We start from the raw sequence: 24,281 nt of genomic DNA, 5'->3' as shown, positions 1-24,281 counted from the left end.
TTAATTTACTGTGCCATAAGCAACATCAAATAGTCTCTTAGGCAACACATTGCCCATAAGCGATGGGTTGGGGAGTGCTCATCTCCTGGGTATGTCTATATTGCCCAATGCAGTAATGTACAAAGAAATCCTGGATGGCCTCTATTCAGGAAGGGGTGCAGCTGGGTTAGCTCGTGTTCCTCTCTGCTTTTATGGTTACAGGGTTACTCAGTGAGCCACTTCCAGTGAAACCACAAAACAGAATGCAGAGCATCGCTTTGGTACACCACATATAATTATTTGTCCTTAAGAGTATCCTCCTCCCCCATGCTTTTAAACCGAGCCGCACACATTTGTAAAAGAGCAAATACAGCTGTGAGACTGTAAGGGATTATCTATCTTTGCCTGTTGCAGTCTAGGAAGTTGTGGTGACTTCCCAAAGCCAGAATTTGCATGGCTTGCATTTACCTCTCCCTGTTCCCAGTCCTCTGCTTTATCCCCACTGGCAACAAAATTAAAAACTACATAAAATTAAGACTCTACACCTGCTCTGCTTCCTAGAGGAATAGCAATATTAATGCACGTAGAAAATATGGCAAGACAGAAGACTTTTTATACAGGCAACAAAATTTTCAACACTGAACATTTCTTCAGTTATCTTCATCTTATTAAAAAACGTCCAGGAGACAGAAAGCCCCATTCATTTCATTGAGTACTGAACACTGATTGCATTTTTAGGATAAACTTTCTGTTTAATAAAAGCCTAATCAGTCTATTTAATTTTCCTTCTCTTTTTTTTTTTCTTTCTAGTTTTTAATTACAGCATGGGACTTGAACTGTGGCCTCTCCCACTTTTGTCTGAAGTCAGCAGCTGAATTCCTCTAGACTTCAGTCGGTTCAGGACCTTGAGTGAAAACACTAAGGCCTCAAATTCACAACTGATTGATAATTTTTTCAACTGAAACCAACACAAATGTTCAGATGAACCTGCAGGAATAACATACTTGAAATCAGCTCAGATGGTACTGCAAACCTGTAACAGTGTGTGGTCAGGGGGTTAAACTGGGAATCGGCTTTGCCATCAATTCTTTGGAGATTTAGAGCCAATCACCTAAATTCCATCCTCCCTCTACTGCCACCTCTTTGTATTACTTGTCTTTCACTGTTGGCACCCCATAAACATTATTTGCTGAAGACTCTGCAAATGTGGGTTTTTTTCATTAACTGCTTTTATTTACTTTTTTGTCCAAAGTCAATACCACCATAAATAGTTTGTTCCTATTGTATGTCTGGAGTAGAAATGTTCATAGAGTGCTTCCTTGTCCTGAGGGCACTGAAGTGAATGTAACCTGCCATTAAAATCACTATTTTTAAGTAACCCAATCATTTCTCATCATTCTTAATGCAGTGAGAAACCATATCAAACAACTGGCTTTGGTAAGTCACTCATTTTCCTCTTGATTGATGCAAAAACTGTATCTATCCTAAGGATACAAAGCTTTCCCTGAGCATTTGCAAATCTTCCATTAAAGCTTGGAAAGCTCTGAAAGTTACATTAAGGATGTTCACAAATCTTTCCCCCCTTTAATAGTATAATTACTTGATTGGTTTGATAATAAATCAAAATCTAAGTGAAGAAAGATTCATGTGCTTCATATAAAATGAATCACAGGGAAAACATTTCACAATTAGCAGGCACTCTTGCCTTACCTGCCATAACTTCAGACACATGGGCATGCCCAGCTTGGCACCCACCTCTGGCTTCAAGGTACAGACTGACGTCTTGGATGGCAGCTCCAAAACCTGAACCTGACATCAGGAAAACAAGAGTATTTGGTCAGGCTCCAGGTCAAAATTCTGCTGTTAAAAACACAAGTCTTTTAAGGTGATTTAAGGCTAGTATAAGCTCTTCCAGTAAAAACTGTCTGGAGGAAACTGAGGAATGCATGTGAAGTTGGAGCTGTAGGGGAATCTACAGCTATCTAAATAAATGCATTGTTTTAGGAAAGACCAGACAAAACTGCTAGAATGAACACTTCCTCTTCTTCCACTCTTGTTTTTAATCTGTATTATAGTCTTCTTTCCATACAGTAGATGATATTGTGCATACACTAGATAATACTGCAGACTGCTTAATCTGAAAACACTTCCCTATTCCTCTCCCTTTCCCCTTTTTCTATCTCTGGTGCTATTTTTTTTGTTATATTCACTTGTGGACAATTGCATTGTCTCCTCTGTTCTGTCATGTTAACAAAGAGCTTGTGTGGAAATGTAGGCAATATATCTATATATCTAAGGTGGATTTTTTTTTATTTACTGGCTGACTGCACTAACAAAGAGCAAACCCAGAATTATCTGCTAATGCAGGCTGGAGCAGTGATGGCATACCAGTATTTTTAACACAATATTGTCTGACCCTATTCAAAGCCGGGTCAGACAATATTGTGTTAAACACCTGCTCTCTGTCTACATAGCAGCTTCCACTGTTGCTTGCACTGGTGGTAATGAATTATGGATACTATGATTATTTATTTATTTATCCACCTATCTATCTATTTATTTATTTATTTTAGCATTGGGCAAGTCTTTCCCCTGCCAAGGAAGTAGTAGCTCATTTCCACCTCAGGATGATGGCAGGCAAGATCAAGGGAGTCTGCCTTTGCAATTTGGCACTGGAAGGTTTTGAGTCTCTTGATTGACACGGAAGTGCCTCACTCTGGGCTGATTCTCAAGCCTGGAACTATGGAGAAATAGAAGTTCTTAGGTATCAAAAACTTGGTGCCAGGAACAGCGCTTGTTTCTCAAATGTACACTTAATCACTAAGGTGATCTTTTATTTTAATTGCATAAACAATGGTCTGCGTTATCTTGTAAAATTAAGGGACTTCAAACATTTGATAAATCCAGCATTACCAGCCATTCTAGGCTATGTCAGAATGTGCAAAAGCCCAGCAGTGCCGTTGGACAGCCCCAGTCATGCGAATTTCCTTAAGCATCTGAGATGAGGTATTACACAAATATGGCTCCTCTGGGAGCCATCAATCAAGACCACAGCAGCTGTGATGGCTTTCCAATCCCATACCTTTAGTTCAAAGCTTGCCAGAACATCTTCCTATTTCTAGAGGTTGTCAGCTAGCCTGCCAAAAGCCAGCTGCACTCTAGGACTGCAAGTCGACAATGTACTAAACACAACATACGGAACACTTTCTAAAGCCACTTAGCAATGCAGCAGGAAACTATTCTCCAGATTTAAGGAATGGTGACTACAGCAAAGAGACATCCAATATGTAGACCAAACCTATGAACAGCCCAAAGTTTGATCATCTGGGAATTCTGGTTCTTTGGAGCTACACTCTTAACAAAAGATGCTTTTCTCTTGGCAGGGTTCTTGCTATCAACATAATGACCAAGTTAGCTGTTGCAGGAAATGGGCTATATGAAGATGACCCGCTCTCATTCTTGTGTCTTTCATCACTGGCTCTCCAAAGGGCATTGCCTCCTAGACAAGACTGAAACTGCAACTTTTACATAATAAGGAAGGATAAGTGCACTGTGATAAATGCACTTCTGCAGGTTAAAAGACAAAAAAACCCCTCCTTTGCTTTACTTTGATTCAAAACGGATGAACTGGTACAAGGGCTACAGTTGGGCTTGCAAAGGACAAAGAACACAAAGAAGGGAAAGCTTTTTGCAGAAGGCAGGCAGGCATCAGCTGCCTATGCTAGACTGACAGTTCCAGAGACTGTCTGCATTAGAGGCAACTGAGCGTTAGAAATAAATACTATTTCATATATTTTGACAACTGTAACCTAAAACTTTAAGTTCTGTGTTTATATTGGTTTTGCTTAATAGGAGAAAGATTTGCCTTTGCCTGAGGTTAATAGTGTTCCTGGGTGGCTAAAACTGGCCACAAGGAAACACACCCTTTTTCACATTAATAAAGCTTTTAACATGTTTCTGGCAAATTGGCAAGAAAAGTGCGTGTAACTCATAATTGGTGATTTAAATGCAATCATGAACAAATAAATGCCTGTTCAGATCTCATTATTTATGGACTGAACCTGCTTTAAGACAAAATTACTCTTTTTTTGGGTACCAGCCAAGCATAAACACTTATTAAGTCTTAATTTTAATCATAAGCTGCAAATGTACTGTGTCTCACACAGTGCTGCCTATTTGGAAGCACTATATATTATGGGAGCTTACGTGAATTTATTGAAACCTTACACAGTTCTAATGTAAAGGTTCATACACAGAGTGGAACTCTTACCTCAGGAGACAGCAAATCATAATCAGTTTGCAGGGCCCAAGCAAACAAATGAAAATAAAATAGAGAAGAGTTGTAAGAGACATTGGGGTAAATGTCTTCTCTTTGGATCAGACAATTATTTAATTCTTCATTACCAGAATGTGTGTGTGTACTCTTTGCCTGACACAAAAATTCTTCTCCGTCTGACACAAGAATGCACATGTCAATTTTGTTTAACTTAAATATTATTGAGCACTGCTGTAAAATGGAGAGAGTTCTTTTGTTTGATCAGAACAACGCAGGGGACTTAGAGTGGTTGTATTTACTGGTACAGCGTTTGTGTTTACAGGCTTATTCAGTTCTGTAAAAGGCTGAACATTCTGGCTGTGAGCCAACAAAGTACTTAAATATGTGCTTAACTTCTGAATAATAAAAAGTTCACATTTTCTTGCAATACAGGCACCATTCCCACTTATTACTTCGTATATAAAATATGAAACTTTCAGTTTCAAGATACGCATCCTATAGTCCAGAAAAGCATGTGACCTTTTATGCTTATGAACAATTTGCAGTTAGCTACAATATATCTTTTCATATTTATGCCACTTCTTTCTGTTTTCATATTTTTGGTATTTTGATGTGAAGTATTTGAAATAATTTATTTTTGTGTGATGTCCTCAAATAGTCCTTCAAAGAAAACAAAAATATGATTTCTACACAGCAGAAGGTGGAAATTGCCAACAAAGCTGTCAGTCAGTGATTGCTGCAATAATGGGTATTAGATGTGGACTTATCCAGTAGGAACTGAAACGGACCCTACAATTATCTCACAGTGAGCAAACCTTTGGCCGCTAATAGTAATTCAAGTATTTCCAGCCAAAGTACCAGTTAAAGAATTAGCCTCGGGTGAAAGACCACATATCGCATTACAAATTACCTTCACCTCCCCTTCTCTCACCAAACACGACTTTTGGCTTCAGATGGAAGATGAGTACCTCCATCTGATGACAGACTTTCTGACCATTAGTTCCCCAGAAGGACTCTTGTTCCCCTTTAACAGTATTCAGCAGCACCAGAAGAGTTTTCAAAACTCCTGCACATGAAAGACCAGCAGCAGCTACAAAAACTTCAATGTCAGAAAAATCTTGGGGTGGTATCCTAGTTATTAGAGCATAAGTTATATAATTCAGTCATCTTTCTGGCAGGTAAAATTAGTGATTGGAACCCCCAAAGGTTCCTTGTGCTGCCCTCTCTTGAGCAGAGAATTTGAGAGCAATGATGTTTCCCCTTCTGAACTATCTCATTTCAAAACCAAAAGCAATCTCCCAAGCACCAGAAAAAGAGATACTTCCTACCTCCTCCAGGGCCTTGGCTGCCATAGCCACTAGCCAGCGTCCCTGTGCCACCTTTAACAGAGAGCATCTGCAGAATCCCACATTCTCCGTGAAGACAGAATCCGTCACCGAAGTACGTCCCTCTGCTAAATCCCACAAGCAGATCCTCTGGTCACGACCCTGACTGTTACAGTAAAACAAGTTACCCATGAGCCGCAGGTCTGAGAAAGCCTGACTTCCTGCATGTTAGTATCTCAATGTTGGGTCTTTAACAGGCAGTAAAGGAGTGAGCTTAGTACAGCTTCTATGGGGTATTAATTGGGTCTTTCATGAAGTGTGTGGGAACTCAGTATCACCGAGACCACCACCCTTCTGCTGACTGCAAAACTGGCCAATAGGTTCAAAAGTTACCAAGAGGAGGGAGGACCCGAGAGTCAGTCAGATGCACTGCAGTCACTCTTTGCCACGTTTCCTTGTGAAGAGAGGCTTGATCAAACACAGTTATGCTATTTCTATGTGCGTATGTGTTTATGAAGTCTCATGAGTATTTGAACATATTCATAATAAAAATACTCACATTTTACCATTGATTAGATCTAATTTAAAAGGAAACAAAAGTATCCAGAGAGTAACACATGTAACACTCTTTCACCCTAGCAATGAACTAGAAATGTCAGGCGTGTTGACAGCTGGAAGACAAATAGCAAGACAACAAAGACTGCATCAAAGGTAAATAAAAAGCTACAGTTATTCAGTGGCCAACTTCCCACAGCCACAGGGAGGGCACAGAAGACTGTTACGGCTGCGTATGCATGGAGTCACAAGAGGAGAGGGACTGGCAGTGCAGTGAATAGCAGGAATTAAGCAATGAAATGCTGGGGTTAAAACATCCAAAACCAGAGAACCAGTGGCTGCATCACTGATGTACTAGTGCAGCTTATGCAGAGACTCCTCTGCATACCTCTCCATCCCGCAGAAAAGCCTGTGTGTTGGTCCCAGACAGTAAGACCAAGGAGGCCAGACAAAGGGCACAGCATGCATTGCTACATATTTACGTGATCCCACTGGCTCTGGAACAAAGTACCACTGTGGAGAAGCTTCCAATCCACAAACTACAGTAGCACAGGACATGTGTCCTCATGTTATCACCTGGGACAAGGAGTCATCAAAAATCCCTTATCCATTTCATATTTTAATTAGCAGTATCACCTGATGGAAGTATGAAACCAAAACAGAGGCAGATGCAAATCTACAGACTGTTGGGACTTCTCCAACATGAATACAGAAACTCCCATCTGCTGTTCAGCTGAGTGACAAACTGGCAAAACATTTATAGCACTGGGCATACAAACAACGTGGTACTGCAAGAAATTGTTGTGATTTAGCTTTAGAACAGAGAAACAAAAAATACAGGTAACTGCTGTCCTAAAAATTGCACTGCTATGTGAACTATTATAAATATACAGCAAAAATAGAGGTATGAAAAAAAACTCTATAATTATACAAACAATGCTCATTCAATATGATTTTATGGGGGAGAGTGATGATAATTGTACTTAAGCAGATAACAAATATAAATGCTAATGAGTTCCACTGTATATTATAAGAGATGTCTTCTCTAGATAAACATGTCAGAACACCTCCTAGTCATACCGACACTTTGGCATCTACACTAGATCACCTGTCTAATCCAAAGTACACAAATCTTCCCAGCCTTCCCCTGTTAAACGAGACCAGAAGATATTTTGCAACAAAGGCGTGCAAGTCAACATTCTTGCTCATTTTCAGTCTTCCATTCTCCATCTCCAATTCTTCACTTCCTTCCTTACCTTTTCTCCCTCTTCCCCCTTTTTAGAAACTCTTTGTATCAATTTTGATCTTCTCTGAGAACCAGTTGTGAAGCATCTGTCAACTTCAAATCCAAGTGTATTTCCTTTACCCAAAGACCTCACCTGATCTCAATGCAGTAATAAAGACACTATGGACCCCAAGTTGCGATGTTGTCACATACATATCATAAAGAAACTAATAGTATCATTTTCCCCACTTTTTGTTCTACAGTTTTTCTGTATTTTTTACTTCTGTACATTTCCATATGTGTTGGAGAGACTTTCAGTGACTCCAGAAATAAGAGATTCCTTTTTTTTCTCTCTCTCTTTTTTTTTCTTCAATCATCACAGAAACAAGAATAATTTCACTGTTTTTTGCCTGCTATGCTAACCTGAGGAGCCTGTTTTTACTACCAATTGTCTCCACGCAGTAGACAGATTTTCTTCCATGGCCATCCAGTTCTGTGTTCACTCTGTGTGTTTTCAGGTTCCAGACATGGATAAACCCATTCTCAGACCTGGCAGTAAGAACAGATGCTTTTAGTGTGACCACTGCATACAGTCTGATAAGACAGTCTGATACTTTTCCTTCCCCCCCCCCTCAGAACTGAAGTTGTATGTACAAAGATAACACATCCATCATTCACCAACCATGCATTTTTTTGTTGTTCTCTCCAGGTACAATTTATCTAAATAATACACTTTGTTTTGAAAGGAAATGTCCATATAAAGTTCAACGCAGCCAGAAATCCTGGTTTACTTACCCAGAGAAAAGAGTGGGGATGTCAGGTTCTTGGCCTCCACAGGAAAAATGCAGAGTGTGGACTGCAGCACTGGTACCTCTGAGAACAAACTGTGGATCCGGAGGTGGCAGAGCCATCTGAGCAACGAACTGGGGGAGTGAGGAGAAGACACAGATACCACAGAGGGTAAGGCAGCCTAAAGTGAAACTGCAACTTGAAATATATTCTGATCAGGACATTTGCTTTTCCTAGTCACTTTCCTCTTTGAATTATCATTATTGGATACTATTTCTGTTTGCCATACAGTTCAGTGTAAAGTATTTCCTCATAACATCAACTGATCAAGCAGCTGTCAAATCTGCTTTTTTGCTGCATTCCTTTTTAAGCAAGGTAAGTGCTGAGCTGGCTGTGTGTATGCACCTCTTGTGCACTTGTAAATACAAAATTGTTCAGCTGTTCTCCCGGCTGCAAAAAGGAAGAGCTACAAAATGCAAGAAACTGGATACCCATAATTTCAGCGGGCAAGCAATTTATCATTCCACTTAGCCCCTTGGCAAGTCTTTCCCCTTCCTCCTTATAAAAATACTACTTCTGTGCTTTCCACTCACAACCATTTACAGAAAAGCATTGCAGTGAACATACCAACTGAAAAGAATTTCAGATGAGATTAGAGTTATGATCATTTTTACACAAGAATCCCATTATTCCCAAGTGTTTGAGTTTTTGGTTCCAAGCACAGTTACTTGAAAAAAAAGAAATGCAGTATTTCACACTAACTTAGTGACTACTGTGTTAAACATTTTATTCCAAGGGGTTTGTATTCCCCAAAGTATCAGTAAAGAGAGATGGATGCTTTCAGCTTTATTTCATCGGTTCAAATGTGGTCCAAGTCGGGAAAGAACAGGACAAGTATATGGGGAAACATGTTGCCCTGTCTAACATGGGAAACATGAAGGACAATTCATTATGAACTCACAGGGATAGTTTGTGTGATCTGATTAGGCACAGTCTTACTGATCTGGCACCTTCACCAAGTATTTCCATTCACATTAACACCTTTGCAGGCAGCTACACACAAGCGCCAAAGAAGGACAAGGATGACTTTTCTGTGTTCTGACTTGCTGCAAATGACCCTCCAGACCTGTGCTGGGACAAGGTAGCCAGCAGCTTCTTTGACTGTAAGTACAATTTGCAGTTCATTGGAAAAATGTGTCATAATATGCATTACAAGAAATATTTTCACCATGAAAAGTTTTTACTGCTTTATCTGTGACATTACTAGCCAAGCTTGTATTTCTGCTTCTTCCTTTCTGACCTGACCTCGTACAGAAAAGGACAGCTTTTGCCACTACAGATGTCAACTCTCATCACTCTTTCCCATTCATGCATCTATTACACCGGATTAAACAAAAAGTTTTCCAAATTCAGTAAGGGAAGATCAGCAGGTGGTTTTCTGCCTGCTGGTTCACAGCAGAGGAATTGCACAGAGTCAGAACAGAGCGCTAGAGCTACAAGTTACATGGTAAATTAAAACAGCTCAACTTTTAATTGTTCTCTCACCTCAGTATCAGCTTTTGATTGTGTTAATGGATGCACTTGCTATTGCACCTCATTTGCAGGTCTACCTTGAGTGTTTATAGATCGGTAATCACCATGGTATCTATAGGTCCTAACTAAACATAATTATCTTATAGGACTAGTGATGAAACAGGATTCTTCAGCATAATGTGCAATTCTCCCTCAATAGCACTGTGTAATTAGGTATGAAAATAATGAGCTCAGTGGATAACTTCCATGTTTTAGTGCCCTGACTCATCTGTTTTATGATGTTGTCTGATGATCTAGACTCATGACAGGCTGGAGTAAATTTTCAGATGATTACACGATGTACAGGTTTGCCCCCATGGTGAGATCCAGCTCCCAAGTGCCTGTCTGTAACATGCTTCACCTGTTATAAACCTGTTAGACTGAGGATTTTGTCACAAAAGGTCACCTCTTTGGGACACTACAGCTGTATGCTGTTGTCCTCAAAATGACACTTTGTAGAACCGTGTAAATAAAACAGTAGCTAGGCGGCTTGCAGAGGAGCTGGGTTCCTCTTCACGGTGGAATGATCCTAGGTTACTGCACTAAGCAAGGAAGACAAAACAGAACTGAGTCAACCCAGAGGCTATCTGGGATTACAAGGCAGGTTTTTAATAGCATTTTTCTAATTACTGACACAGAAGTTTTTGCTGACAGACAGCAAGTGTGTGCGTGGCTGTGGGAATGGTTTTACCTGGCATGAAACAGACGCTACTAATGCATGTCTTTACAAGGACAATATTTCAGAAAAATCCTCAGACTGGCTACAGGAAGAAAAACAACTGAAAACATACTTTCAAGCTGTAAGCAAATGAAGTGACTTTTTTCTCCTTGGAGCCTGGTTCTTTGCTTGCTTTTTTGCTAATCAGATACATGAATCTGGAAATTTGGCTTAATATTAAACCTATGGCATTTTTTATTGGGCTTACGAGATGACTCCTTATTACTTCCTATCATGACTCAGCAGATGAATGGCAGTGTGACCACATTAAGCATCTCATCTTTCTTCCAGCAAGTGCTGAACTATAAAATTGCATCTGTGCTGTCTTCTTCATCCATGAGCTTGGACAAGTCACTGAAGACCAAGATTTAATGAAAAGTTCTTAAGTACCTAAGTCAACAGAAAGTCCCATGAGGTTGCAAATAGATGGAAATTTGGTGCACCAGTGCCTTAAAAACTCCAAGATAGCATCCATCTGTTCCTATTGACACATAAGCATCCTCGCAAAAATGACATTTAGCCTACTTTCAACTCACCAGGTAGCTCAATATCTCTATTTTACTTACAGGGATAATGAAATACATTGTGGTATACCGATACTAATAGATAATGGTTATACCATGCTTTGCTAACCACTTACAAGCATACTACATATGATGACTGTGCAATGGTAAAAGCCCCTAGGTAAATTTTTCAAAAGTGCCCAAGTGATTTAGAAGCCTAAGACACATTTTCAAATGAATTTTCAATCCTAAATCTCTAGTACTTTTTAAAGTTTCACCCCAGGTGTCTGAAAATGAGTTCTCTAATTAGCACAACATTTATTTTCTTGTTAACTCCATCTAGCCTCAGGGAGACTAATCTGTTCTTGTTAACTGGGGATATCTGCAACAAATTTAATTAAATGAATTTTCTTAGTATTTAGGCTGGTCTGAGAGCAAAGTCTGGCTCAAGGGCTTGAACAAGCAAAGTGTGACCTACAGAAGAAAGTTAATTTAAAAGCATCTTAGGGCTAGACCATATGTTTGTCCCTGAGATATCCTCATGCTATGACTCCTGCCTCCTATGAAAGTATGTTAAAAGATAGGAATCATTTTGCTTATGGCATTTTTTGTTTGCAAGAGAGTATCACCAGTAAGAGATGCAACACATCATCATGCTCTTGTTTTTTAAAAGATGTTCCATTTTTTTTTTCTTCCAGCCTTCCCTGTGCTGGTAACAGCATCTTCCTGCAGGGTCTCAGCTACACTCTGATATGATACAGACAACTAGAAGTATTTTTCACAAGGTGCTCTGCAAACTGTTGGGCTCCTGCATCGATTATATTTGCTTTGTGAGCAAGGAGTGGAAAACCCAGCTGTTCAAATTAGTGTTTCAATAAGCAAATGGCTATGCATACCACACATTAGTTACTAAAAAGGGTTTTGTCTAAAAAATTGCTTCTACTAAATGCCAGAACAATTCAATTTCCTTCAAAATTACATTACTTTAAAGAACAATTCACTATTAATATCCCTTACAAAACTTACTTTGTTTAGGTTGCAATTAGAATCATCTTCAAACCATTTGAACGTCTATGCAGTGGTATTTCAGTATCATCACTTCAGCATTCGATATTAAAAAGTTAAGCTTTTATTTAATGAGAGTCATTTAAAATATGTAAATGTCAAAAGGATTACCTTAGAAAAATCTCTCAGAGAATTAAAAACATTAACAGATTCCCACAGGAAAAATTCCAGCAGAATTCAGCAACTCTCCTGTTCCCACTCCTGTCACTTGTATTTCTATCACACATTGAAGCAAAAACAAATTGCTATTAAAATATCATCCAAACACCCTCCTCCCCCTACAAACTCAGTTCAGTTTGAGATACCAATGGCTCAAGCAAAGACAAGAAAAAATCCTCTGCTTTTTTTTTTTAGGCTTATTTAGAGTAGTAAAAACCTCAGTGGTAAAAGAGCTTTTTCAGGTATAGGAGAAATAAATCTCTCTAGGCATGTCTGGCAAACTGATTTGGGACTGAAACCAGCAGGTGTGCAGACATAATTACTACTGCAAAATATTCAACACATCCAGGTGTGCTCACAAACAGATATATAAAATCCCTGTTATTTTTTGAAAATTCCTAGTCTACCAGGTGCCACCCTCCCAAAGGAAAAATCAGAGCAAAGAACAAGTTGAGAAAGATGTGAATAAATTGTTCTTCCCCCTTTCCAGGCTGTTCCTTTTTCATTCATACAAAAGCTCTTTTTTAGCCTGCACTTCTGTGCCTACCTGCACTCACTCAAAATTTTTGTGACACTCTGCCATGTTGTATAGTGTAGCTCTAGAGCACGGGTGTGTTTTTCAAAGTGGGTCACTAGCTGTAACTGCAGAGGAAGTCGGAGAAATAAGAGACTCCCTCAAATTAATAGTGTAACACAAACAATTTTGTTTATTCCATTACGTTTACAATCTCCAGCATTAAAATACAGCAGGCAGCCCTTGCAGTATGAGCTTTACAAATATTCCCATGTTTTCAGCCTGTAACCCACTGCAGACAACTGGGTTTCATAGTGGTGAAACTATGAACTATCCTCTGCCCAAGAAACACCCTTACAACACGGCTGTCTGTGAATACTGTGGCCCTTCCTCGTGCAGCCAACTATCGCCTTGCTGGTACATGTGTTACTTGAATAGCAAAGGTAGGTGGGGAGGGTCCCAACAGTACCCGATTCACCTCACTGAATTATGCCAGAACACAGCAGGACTTCCCTCGTTGACACAAAATGCTGCCTGGTTATATGGCAGTTCTAGGAAGCAGAGAACAAGAGTTTAGGGCGACAAGAACCCATTTAATGAGTCAGCATCTCCATACATAATTAAAAGAGATGACAGACAAATCTGCAGAAGTTGAATGAGTTAAAGTTCACCTCATCTGACTGCAAAAGTGAATTTTTATAGCTTATTGACTACAAAAGGTCTGAAAGCAGGTATATGGTTTGGTAAACAAATAATTCTTCAGATGTGTTATGACAAATTTCTAAGCCCAGCTTTTCATTTTGCACATACAAATCAAAAAATGACAGAACACACTGAAACACAGAACTCAGCAATAGAGAGGGATGTTGCGAGATAGTCATCTGAAGAAATCTCTTTGCACCTGAGGTTAAAAGTAAGTGACTGTACAAAGAAATACCTTTTTGTGTCTTGTAACAAGCTACCACATACAAAACACTTAGCGAAGAATGAAACAGCCACTTAGGTTAAAATCCAAAATTAAAAGCCAGGCAGCCGGCTTTTCGCATTCTTGCTGCAGTCCCCCAAAACACATGATATGTCTGTTGTGTGCAGACAGAACATGCACAAGTAAAATCAGTAGAAGCTTGTATAGCAACGGCCCGCACAGATCAAGAGATGTGGGAGTGCTACACAAATCGTTGCAAAGGTCAGAGCCCCAGAATACATGAAAATTCACTCATCAGTCAACAAACACTGCAGCTTTCAGTTTAAAGCTCCCTTTGCTATCTTTGGTGCTAAATTGAGATATAAACTGCATTACACTTCCAGGATTTCTTTAAAGCTAATTTAAGAAAATAATTTATTTCAAGTGGAAATCAGAAATCAGTAGAAATCTTTAAATCAAGAAATTTATTTCAAGCAGAAATTAGAATTAGTAGAAATTTCTGATTTAACAAGTAAAATGTACTAATAAAGCACTCTTAATTTTCAGGCGTAAGGATAACCAAATGCTTTCTCTTAAATTGGTTATTTTTCATATTACTACCTACCTATGACTACCAAAGTAGAGATTAAGCACAGTGATGTATATTTGTATTTAATATGTGACTTCAAAACGTAAAAAAAAAATTAAGAAAAAAAATCATAACGGTGGACTGGGAGCATTCATTAGTGTTCTTGTACTGGAAAATACAGTATCTAGATACTGTAGATAGATTTCTAGATAGAATTCTCTTGCTTGAAAAACTTGCTAGTTAAGAGACACATCAATGTCAAAGAGAATGCAATGATTTATATGACCTAGCTATACAATCCTTTATTAACTGATATCATAAACCTGTTGCCATAGAGCCAACATTACAACTGAGAAGAATCCTTCCTTTTATAGGTTGGGAACACTAAATGCTGTCAGAGCTTTCATTCTAAACAGTCACCAAATCATTTCTAATGACTAACAATGACTGCCTGCTCAGAAAAACACTTCAAAAGTCTCATTTTGAGAAGTGCTGAGAACCTCCATTTCCCATTGACTTCAAGGGAAGTTAGGAGTTCATCCTCTCTCAGGAGCTCCCCAAAATTACCTTCTCCCCTGACATTTAGATAATGAATGATGGAAGTTTCCACATTTTAATTGTAATAGTCAATGGACAGATAGCAAACAAAACTGCTTATCAGCTATTGGTGATATGCCAAGAAATCTTATGGGAGCAGAAAAGAAAATGACTAATAACCATCATGCAGTGCAACACATTTTTAATGATTTCCACTCAGATAAAGGCTCCTCACAGTGTTAGCACCTTTTTTGTCTCTAAGCATCCCCTAACTGAATGAGGCTAAACCACAATATATTACAATTTTAAGTAATGAAGTTTGCAAGAAAAATGTATATAAATGTCAGTGTGTAACCTTCAGGAATACTGAAACCCAGGCTTGTGTCTTGAGATTCACTTTCAAATACTTCCATCTGCAATTTTTAAAAAAGTCACCGTACAATAATTATTTTCTCTATGAAAACATAGATTCAGCATGGGAACAAAACTAAGAATGATTGTAATTATTTGAGAGACACTGAGTTAGCATATGGATCTCATTGCCACTTACACATTTTGGTCACTGAAACAAAAAGCTATTAATCAATATGTAAAAGCCATAAATTAACATAAACATTAATCATTCTAATACTCCCACTGTGTCGGACCAATAATTTTTTTTCAGTCTTTCATTCTGACATATTCGCCTTCAGCTATCAGCTGGTTGACCTTTTTTAACACAGTTAAACATTTTGGGCATTGCAAATCTTACTGAAGTAAACATTTTGGAGACAGCCAAATATCATGGATATGTTTATGCCAAAAATATGGCGTCCGAAAACATGAGAGCCCCTGCCTCACATGTCATTGCACTAGCTTTTAATAAGGGAGAATAAAATACAGCATGAAATACAGCTGAAACAGATGAAATTCCAGTATTACATAAACAGGTTCATTTTGCAGATGAGGGAAAAGACACTCATCTGTTTTACTTTCTAATACCATTAATTGTTTGGTAAAGTCCAGTGATATAACCACAGACAGCCTTGTTTGGAGAAAGAAAGCAGGCATAAGAGCCCACAATAGTTCAGCTCTGCAACACACTCTCCATAAAATTAATGCATACACATACACACAAAAAAAAGACAACAAATGCCTAATCACTTTGAAAACTTGAAGAATAAGAAAATGCACAATATAAGTGAAAAGAAGTATTGAAACAACTGTCTCTCTATGCCATACCATCAGACCTAAAATGAATTTAAGTTTGTACACTTGATAAATCATTGTAATCTAGCAGAAAATTGATAAACCAAGGACTATCAAAAGATTGTTTTGAGTAGCCTCTAGTTCAGCCATGCATAGCAATCTGTCAGCCACGGGACTCTGTCTGCCCATCCTCCTTAATTAGGGGTGCTGTGTAGTGCAGCATCAGCTACAAATCTTTTGGTTCCAAGAGCTAATAATGTCCTCAGATAGCATGGGCTTAATTAAACATCTTCCAGACATTTTAGCAGACATTTCCTGCAATAATCTTGTTTAGTAACAAACTATTAAAAAGAATTGACAGAGAAGAAATATATCAAGTTGTTACAGCAACTGAAGTTATTTGGGCCAGAATTATATGTCTGCAATTAAGGATTCTGTAACTCTGAGCAATTAAAATATCACTTTATTTAAAAACTAATTAATTCTAAACACATATTTTTCCCATGACAAACTTTTATGATTATTTAATTTATTCTATTCTAATTACACTTTAATTAATCTACTCTTGTATAATATTATACTGTTATTCTGGCATTTGACCAATGAAGACAATAAATTGATTGCAGTTCCGTTGCACAAGAGCAGAAACTGTCATGCCAGTTTCAACACCACATTTATTTATTTGTCTGTTCTATTACTTTTCTTTTCCTCCCACAGGGCATAGGAACATAAAACACAGTACAAATTGGATGACATTTTGTCTTCTATACTTTTTTCTTCAAAGTGTGAAATATAACTTAAGAGTTTTTAGTATTAAGGAAATGTATATGTAACATGATATTACATAATAAAAATATAACCTATAGGATATTAACTTATAATTCTAAAATACATCACTCAATGACTTATCAATTGTACAGGACCATGTCCAGAGCTGCTAGAAACGGACGTACCATTGACATTGAGCTCTGCTCAGGATCTGGCCTGATACAGTCAGCAATAAGGGAAAAAGGTAATAAGGGATAGAAAGAATAAGGGACCAAACCCCATTTTCATATTTACCTTAAAATTACATTCATTTCAGTATCTCAGTAAGTTTTACAAGATGCATTTTAATTTTGCATCGTTACCTTAGATTCAACTAAAACAAAAGTACATACATTCTTTTCTTACTCTATAAATACTATATTTGGATTAAACTCCAATAGAAGAAATATATACATGGAATTAGTAGTGTTGTATTGTATTTTGCTTTGGCCATACTTGAAGTAAAAATGACTGTCATTTACAGTCAGAAGTCCTCAAGTTTCTTTGAATATGAATGTCCCTGAAATTCACAGTTCTTGCACATTTGGTGGGAGGAGATACTGAGTAGTGACTCTTATGAAGACACAATGAAGCAATCGCCTTTTCATGCACTTTTAAAACTGCTGCTCGCGTTCCTTGCTGCATGCTTTCTTCTGCTTATGAAATAACCCCCTATTGTATACGCCTTACCAAGAGTGAGACGCCTTGCAGAGGTAGGCAATTAAATTAAAATGTACTGCAAGTTGAGCTCTGACAGTGCTTTCCAAAATGTTTCCTTTTACTTTAATCACGCAGTTTACATTTCATAGAATTAAAAAGACAAGTATAAAATACTTTCACAAAATATGTACTCATTAGAAGAGGAAAAAAAGTCTGCACTTAATTGAACAGACTAAGTACTTTACCAGCATTGCCATAGTGGGCAATACACTTATATTAGAATATTGTACCTGTTTCCTACCCGCCATGTTTATATTCTCAACATTTGTTTCATAACAGTTTAAAAATATACTTTGAAATTGCAAATAGCAAACAGGATAAATTGATGTAAACATAGGAATATTAAATAACCAAAGGTAATTCCTATTTGTGTCCAGCTCATGCTTCGAATTCCAAATTTTGGATCTGATCTACACCCATCCAAACTGCTAGATGATATTGGTGAGACTGCTCAAACGAGGAAGGGTTTGCAGGATTCATTCATTACACCAGTATTTTATAAAGCATTTTCTCTTTGGAAGGTTTCTGCTTCTGTGTAAACTACAGCACGTCTCTGAGACCAGCATTATTATGGGTCATTCTTTGTAGATCAAGAAACTGAGGCAGGGATTGTAAGTGACCTCCCAAGGTGGCACAGTCACTAGAACTGGGGTTAGGACTCCACTCACTGACTCCAGGCACAGACAGTTCCTTCCCACAGCCAGTGAGATTCACGTGCCACATAGTACGTTAAGAAACAAAGCAATGTGGACAGTACATTAATCTGCATCAATTCATTAGACTAAAACTTTAAATCCTTATTCAGGTGAACTCTCAAGGACAGAAGCAACTGCGTTTCAGTAAAGAACATACCATTTGGTACCCACATTTTCTCCAAGAACCCCTTCAGTATTTAGAAAAAAGGGAAGACTTAGTGTTATGTATATCACTTTTAAATATATGAGTCAAAGTTACAGATAATGAAGTATTTTTATGCTGTGAAATATCCCTCAAAATTCAAGCTTAATTACTAATAGTGTGTGTCATTTGTCTATTAGGATTCCCATCCAATACAGCATAAGTGTTTGGATAAGCCAAGTTACTGGAGAGCAAATTAGTCCAATAAATCTAGTAAGGATCACTATAATTCCAGTGCAAACAGGAATGACATTTACAAGGCAAATATTACCTGAATATCAAATAATAAAAAAAAAAAGTTTATGTTAACAGTTTAGGCTAAGCTTACAGTTTAGATACAAACCCACAATTGTTCTTTCATGCCAGGCTGATCACATAAATCTATATCCATTTTGCATAACCACGTAGGATGCATTAATTAAATATGTTCATCTCCAAGGCTCTGAGATAAGAGTAATCATATGTTAAACAGTTAAGTTGTTAAAATGTGAGGGACAGTAATAAAAAGCTGGTCCTGCATTTAAAAGCAGTTGAATATTGATGATGCATAAATCCCAGTTTCTAGTACTGATTGTTTCCTATGTCTGCAATGTTCTGATCAGTTAGTTGCTCCAGGTTTTAAGGAGTAACACTAACTACTTTTTAGCAAACGGAGAGAAATAAAACCAAAGTTACAGAACAGAGTTGCATAGTTTACACCTGTAACTTCAAGCTTCACTCCTCTCATCCACATAAACTACTCCTGACCAAAAATAGTGAAAAATGCAAAACTGTTTTCACTGCCTTAATTTGAAACTTTGAACAATTCTGCAGTACCTGAACTTGAACTCCCAGCCTTTGAATGTGTGCTGAACAGCCCCCTATTGTACCGCACTTTTATGCTGGCAGGAACTGAAGTGTCAATCTTTCATCAGATAATCAGATTATGTCATGTTCTGACCAAATTCATTAGGAAAACTTTTACCAACCCTATTATCTCAAACCAGAAAATCCAGATCAAAGTATAACCGATTCTACAGCACAATAAAACTGTTATAAATATTTAAACACTAATTAAAAGGCCTCTTTTGTTAAAAGTAAATAAATAATTGAAAGCTACCCCTTCTTATAAATGCTATTGAATGCAACCATATTTATCTCATGGCTCTCAGAAAAGCAGGACCTATATATGGTGGAGAGTGGGAGGAAATGCACTTAAAAGCAGTCATTTGAGAAGATGGAGGGTTGCTAGACTTTTAAATCATTTGCCTAAAGTCAGTCACACTATGTGTTCATTCTAGTGACAAAGCATTAACCCCTGAATGTCTTTGTTAACTCCATTCATATTGGACAATCGTATCTACTTACTTCATGCAGATGTACTGGTGGATGCTATATCCAAAAGGAGAGTAGAAATACTTTTTAAGGAAATCCTACATCAATAAGGAATTTATCAGTAAATGCAATTATATTGTAATTTGTTTACTTCCTAAAATATGCATGATCTTGTCTCCTAAAAAGGTAAATAACTAAGTTTGGCAGATATATTTTCTGCTTTTTGAGTAGATATGACATCTGCATAAAACAAACACTGAACGTGAGAGTACTAAGTATGTCTCCATTTCAGGTGGATAACAAGCATGGCATAAGAGGGAATCAAAGAATTCATATTGATATAATTAACAGCAAGGAACTGAGTTTAGATTAATCCATGAGCAGGACCAGCAACAACAAATAATGACAGGACAGTCCTCAATATTGATTTCACGTATTTTTCAGTACTACAATCAGATTCTCCATCTGTAACTCAAACTTTAAAAGTATGATAATTTACGGAAAGGAGATTAATTTAGCCATTTTGAGTCAAAGACGTATTTCATAGCTTCATCCCAAATCCTGTATATTGTTAGGATCCCTTTCCCCTTTGAAGACTTAGTGAATGATTGAAGCTTCTACTTTCTGAGAAACAGATAACACAAGACTAGTAATCTGACTCTAAGCCACTGGATAAAGGCAGTTTGTTTCCTCTTAGCCCATCTGTCAACACCTCTTCAGTAATTAGTCCTAATTATTACAAAGGGCTAGCCTCCCATTCGCATTATTAAATCAGAAATAGTATCATAGCCAGGTATCTTTCAACGCCTACCAGACTGGCGACCTTCGATTTCATTGAATCTTCTATCAGTATCCGCCTTTGGAAGAGCCTCAGCAGTAATTTTAGCATCAGCTTCAAAGATGCAGATCCCACAGTGGAATTCCAGGGATGCATTCATATACACACCCACATCATGTGACAGGAGAGCAAGCAACACAATTGACCTTTGCATTGTTCTCTAAACTCCCGTGATATAAAACACACATCTCTATTTTATAGAATAGAACTGGTTTTTGTCTGCATGCTTAGAAGTGCTCCTTTGAACTAAATGCTGCTAGGAAAAATAGTGAAACTGTGTCTATAAAGATGAAGGTCAAATCTTTGTTAAGAAAACAATACATCTGAAACTTTTTTTCAGATCAAGATATATTTGCAAGAAGTAAATAGTAACTAAAAATATGCATAAATGTGTGAAGGAGATTTAAAAGGTTTCTTTTGTTTATTTTTGCCCTATAGCCGAAGTACTTCCCGAGAAAACTGGAAAACAAAAAGGACGATGACATCAAAACTCTCATGGAACCAAAGCTCAATTAGCTGAGGCTTTAGTCGGACAGTTTTAAGCTCTTCATTTGTGTTAACATTTATTTAACTGAAACAAGAGAAAAAAAGATACTCTTAAGAACCAAACACTCAATTTCTTTTGATTAAAAGCCAAACATGTTTCCCAATAGCACTTCTGAGACCACTAGTGAGGATTTGTTTACACTGGATTTCTCATCAACAGCAGAGCACTACCAGCTTCCTCAGACACAATGAGCTGACCTGAGCTGCACTGGTACAGCTTATGGCTTGTGTTAAGTATCTCTACTAAAAGCTTGTGCCCAGAGCAGAGGAGCTACACAAATATTCAAAAGTCTCCATGTAAACAAAGCCCACATCCTCTAATTAAAACAGAGAATGTTTTTGTTGATATGCTTAATGTTTCAAAAAATAAAGCATAGAAAATACTTTTTTTTTTTTTTTTAATTTTTAAAGAACTTTTCTGTGTCCTATATTAAAGTGAATTAGTGACTTCCCCCCCCTTTGCAGGTCTCCTCTAAATGCTACTGATGCTGATAACAAACAATATCTAAATAAATTAAAAAGAAAAGAAAGATATAAATAATAAAAGAGCTAGCTACTGTATAAGAAGCAGTAGCCTAAATGTTTAGGGTTTGACTGAGCGATCAGGAGTTGGGCAGGCACTAAACAAGGTGCATGGCGAGGATGGCCAAACCTGCAGGGAAGTCACTGCAGATCTGTGGTGTCACTAAAGCGCAGTGCCTGGAACAGAGACCATGTCCCAAGTTCTGGGCCCCTGATCTGTGGATGTGGTCGGCCCAAAGTCCCTCTTTTGTCTCATTCTCTCAACTTGGCCTACTTGGAACTAGCACAAAGACATCTCAGTAGCACACAGTATTGGAGCATGAAGAAACTACTTTGATTCAGCTTCCTGCATACTTGTCCTGCATACCTTCCTGCTAGAGTACTCATGGCACCATACAGCTTCACTGCACCTGGATAGCTTTTTACTTCATAGATAACTAAAACTCACTGCCAAGAAAAATAAACACACAAACTTAAAATTCATTTTCCAAGTTGTACATTTTCCAAATAAATGCCATGTTAGTAACATGCACAGTAACAGGCAGCCATTTCACTATCAATGGATCAGACTTTAAAATACATGAATATTTCAGGTATCAACAATGCAGTATTAACACACTTGCTACCAATTTTTCCTTGATTATCCTTATGAGAATTCAGTGTATTAACAATAAGAACCTTTCAAAGAAAAATATTGTGTGGCTCTAGTACTGCAGAAAAAAATGCCCTGCAGGGTCAGACAACTGCACCACCTAGTCTAGTATCCTGTTTCCAACATGGCATAGTGGCATGCTATTTAGAGATGCTACTTAGAGAAAAGACAGAAGCCTCACTGCTTTTGCAGTCCATTCCCCCCCCCCATACTCCTCCATGCACAATTCCTGTATTAATGATATTACAGGACATGTAATTTCACTGTCCATTTGTAGTTCTGCTGTCTATGAAATTGTCTAATCCCTTTTGCACCTGCTGATACCATTGCCTTCACTACCTCCTGTGGTAAAAGATTCAGTTTCAGAAAATGAAGGAGCATTTTCTTTTATTTGTTTTAAACTGATCTCCTACTAGCTTCACTGACTGCCCTCTAGTTCTTGCATTGCAGGATTTGGAGGGCAACAGTTTCACAGTCAGCTTTTTCATCGCCTTCTTGATTTTGTAAATCTCAGTGATAAATATCTAAAAAGTACCAGCCTGTTCAATCTCTCCTCATATGGACAGTTGTTCCATTTCTCCCAATAGTTTCAGTTGCCATTTTCTGCACCATCTCTAACTCTGCTAAATCCATCTGGAAAAGTAGAGACCTGAACATAGTACTTCAGATATGAGATGAATGAGCTTTTCCTTGGTAGCAAAATGACATCCTAGACAAGATAGATCTTCACGGACCTCAAAAATCACACGTCACTTTCAAGAGAGAAGTTACTTCTTTCTGCAACACATACAATTCCAGCTAATACACCTGGCAAAGGAAGTTATCTTTGCTCTCAATAGTTTAGGATTCCTGCTGCAGGGCAAGCCAACAGAGAAAAGGCTAAGTGTAAGTGTACTGTCCAAGGATCTGTATCCGGAAGAAATAGCATAATATTTTAATAGCACTTCCCAAAACACCTAGACTTCCTGGAATTACTAGTTAAAATCCCAGAGGAACTGGGGATATGTTCTCTGTCCATCCAAGCCTAACAGACTGCTTCCTTACACCACTGTGTATCTTTCAAGGAAGAATTTTAAAGGTCCTACCCGCTCTACATCAATGCTTGAGAGCTTTGGTCCATTCTTATAGCAATAAGCCCCGTAGCTTCTCTTGCTGACTTGGGCCAAAATCCCTCTAATACATCATGCTAGCAGTTGTTTCTCTCCATTCCCAGCTACGTGCAGTTAAGTGGCATATTTTACAGTAAAACAGATCCTTACCAATTTTAAGGTTACTTTGTACTATGCGGAAATGTTGGAGTGGCAACGGGTTGCCTTTTTCCCTTGATTTTCATTTCATGTCATTAACTTTCATGGAAGTAAAAGTGTTTGGGTCAAAAAGAGGCAACAATTATAAAAGCATATGTGCACAATGTAATCTCAAAAGAAAAAAGAAATCAGACCCCAGCAGGAGGACCAAAAGGAAATATATCTTTGCTCCAGCTGCATGAGCGACCCAAGCACTGAGTAGACAGTGCTGGAATCTCCCCAGGACTGTGCACACATCACTGCAATGTAACCACAGCCCTGCCTTGGCCTCGCCTCTGCCACCACATGCCCAAGTCTACCAGCAAGAATCTACCGGGACACAGGAGCCATATCTTCCTGTGGTCACCCAGAAATGCCGCTGTCTCAAAATGGGAACGAGATGGATGGATCCCATGGCCTTTATCTGGCAGTTTTGCCCAAGTGCAGAGAGGAAGATGAGGCCCCGTGTTCCCAGTGCAGTCCTTGCTGGAGGAAATGAGATCTGGATTTCATGGCATTGCTAGCAAACTACCTCTGCAAAGCAGATACTATTTCGATACTACACATTAGAATGTTTTATATAAATGTACTTCTGCAGTTTCTTCAGTTCCCACTAAGGTCCAAAATACTTACATATATCAATAATTACACAAAGGTAGCACCACTAAACTAATACCGATTTTAAAGAGACTACTCACATAGTGAAGATGTTCACACACATCTGCAACAGCCATGGAACATTTACTTTAGCTCTCTCAAACACAAAAGTCTTTATAATAATGTGTTTTGTATAAAACCAGA

At 38.1% G+C, this 24,281-nt stretch overlaps 1 protein-coding gene across 5 annotated transcripts in view; it reads right to left on the bottom strand.

Annotated features, from left to right (window-relative positions):
• GNB1L (G protein subunit beta 1 like) overlaps positions 1-24,281 on the bottom strand; it is a 43,642-nt gene that overhangs the window by 8,851 nt on the left and 10,510 nt on the right. For 3 of the 5 annotated variants that reach the window (XM_069795030.1, XM_069795033.1, XM_069795032.1), the window contains exons 2-5: positions 8,156-8,283; positions 7,784-7,909; positions 5,584-5,746; positions 1,690-1,788 (exon numbers count right to left, since the gene is read on the bottom strand). In XM_069795030.1, the coding sequence (XP_069651131.1) occupies positions 1,690-1,788; positions 5,584-5,746; positions 7,784-7,909; positions 8,156-8,271 (504 nt within the window). In that variant the 5' untranslated portion in view covers positions 8,272-8,283. Of the gene's footprint in view, positions 1-1,689; positions 1,789-5,583; positions 5,747-7,783; positions 7,910-8,155; positions 8,284-12,118; positions 12,230-24,281 lie in introns of those variants that run through there. The other 2 variants (XM_069795031.1, XM_069795034.1) reach the window with 2 other exon arrangements.

Source organism: Haliaeetus albicilla, chromosome 10 (assembly GCF_947461875.1).
Source record: "Haliaeetus albicilla chromosome 10, bHalAlb1.1, whole genome shotgun sequence".
Classification (NCBI taxonomy): Eukaryota; Metazoa; Chordata; class Aves; order Accipitriformes; family Accipitridae; genus Haliaeetus; species Haliaeetus albicilla.
The sequence above is the reverse complement of the archived record's forward strand: the minus strand, read 5'-3'. Positions and strand labels throughout refer to the sequence as shown.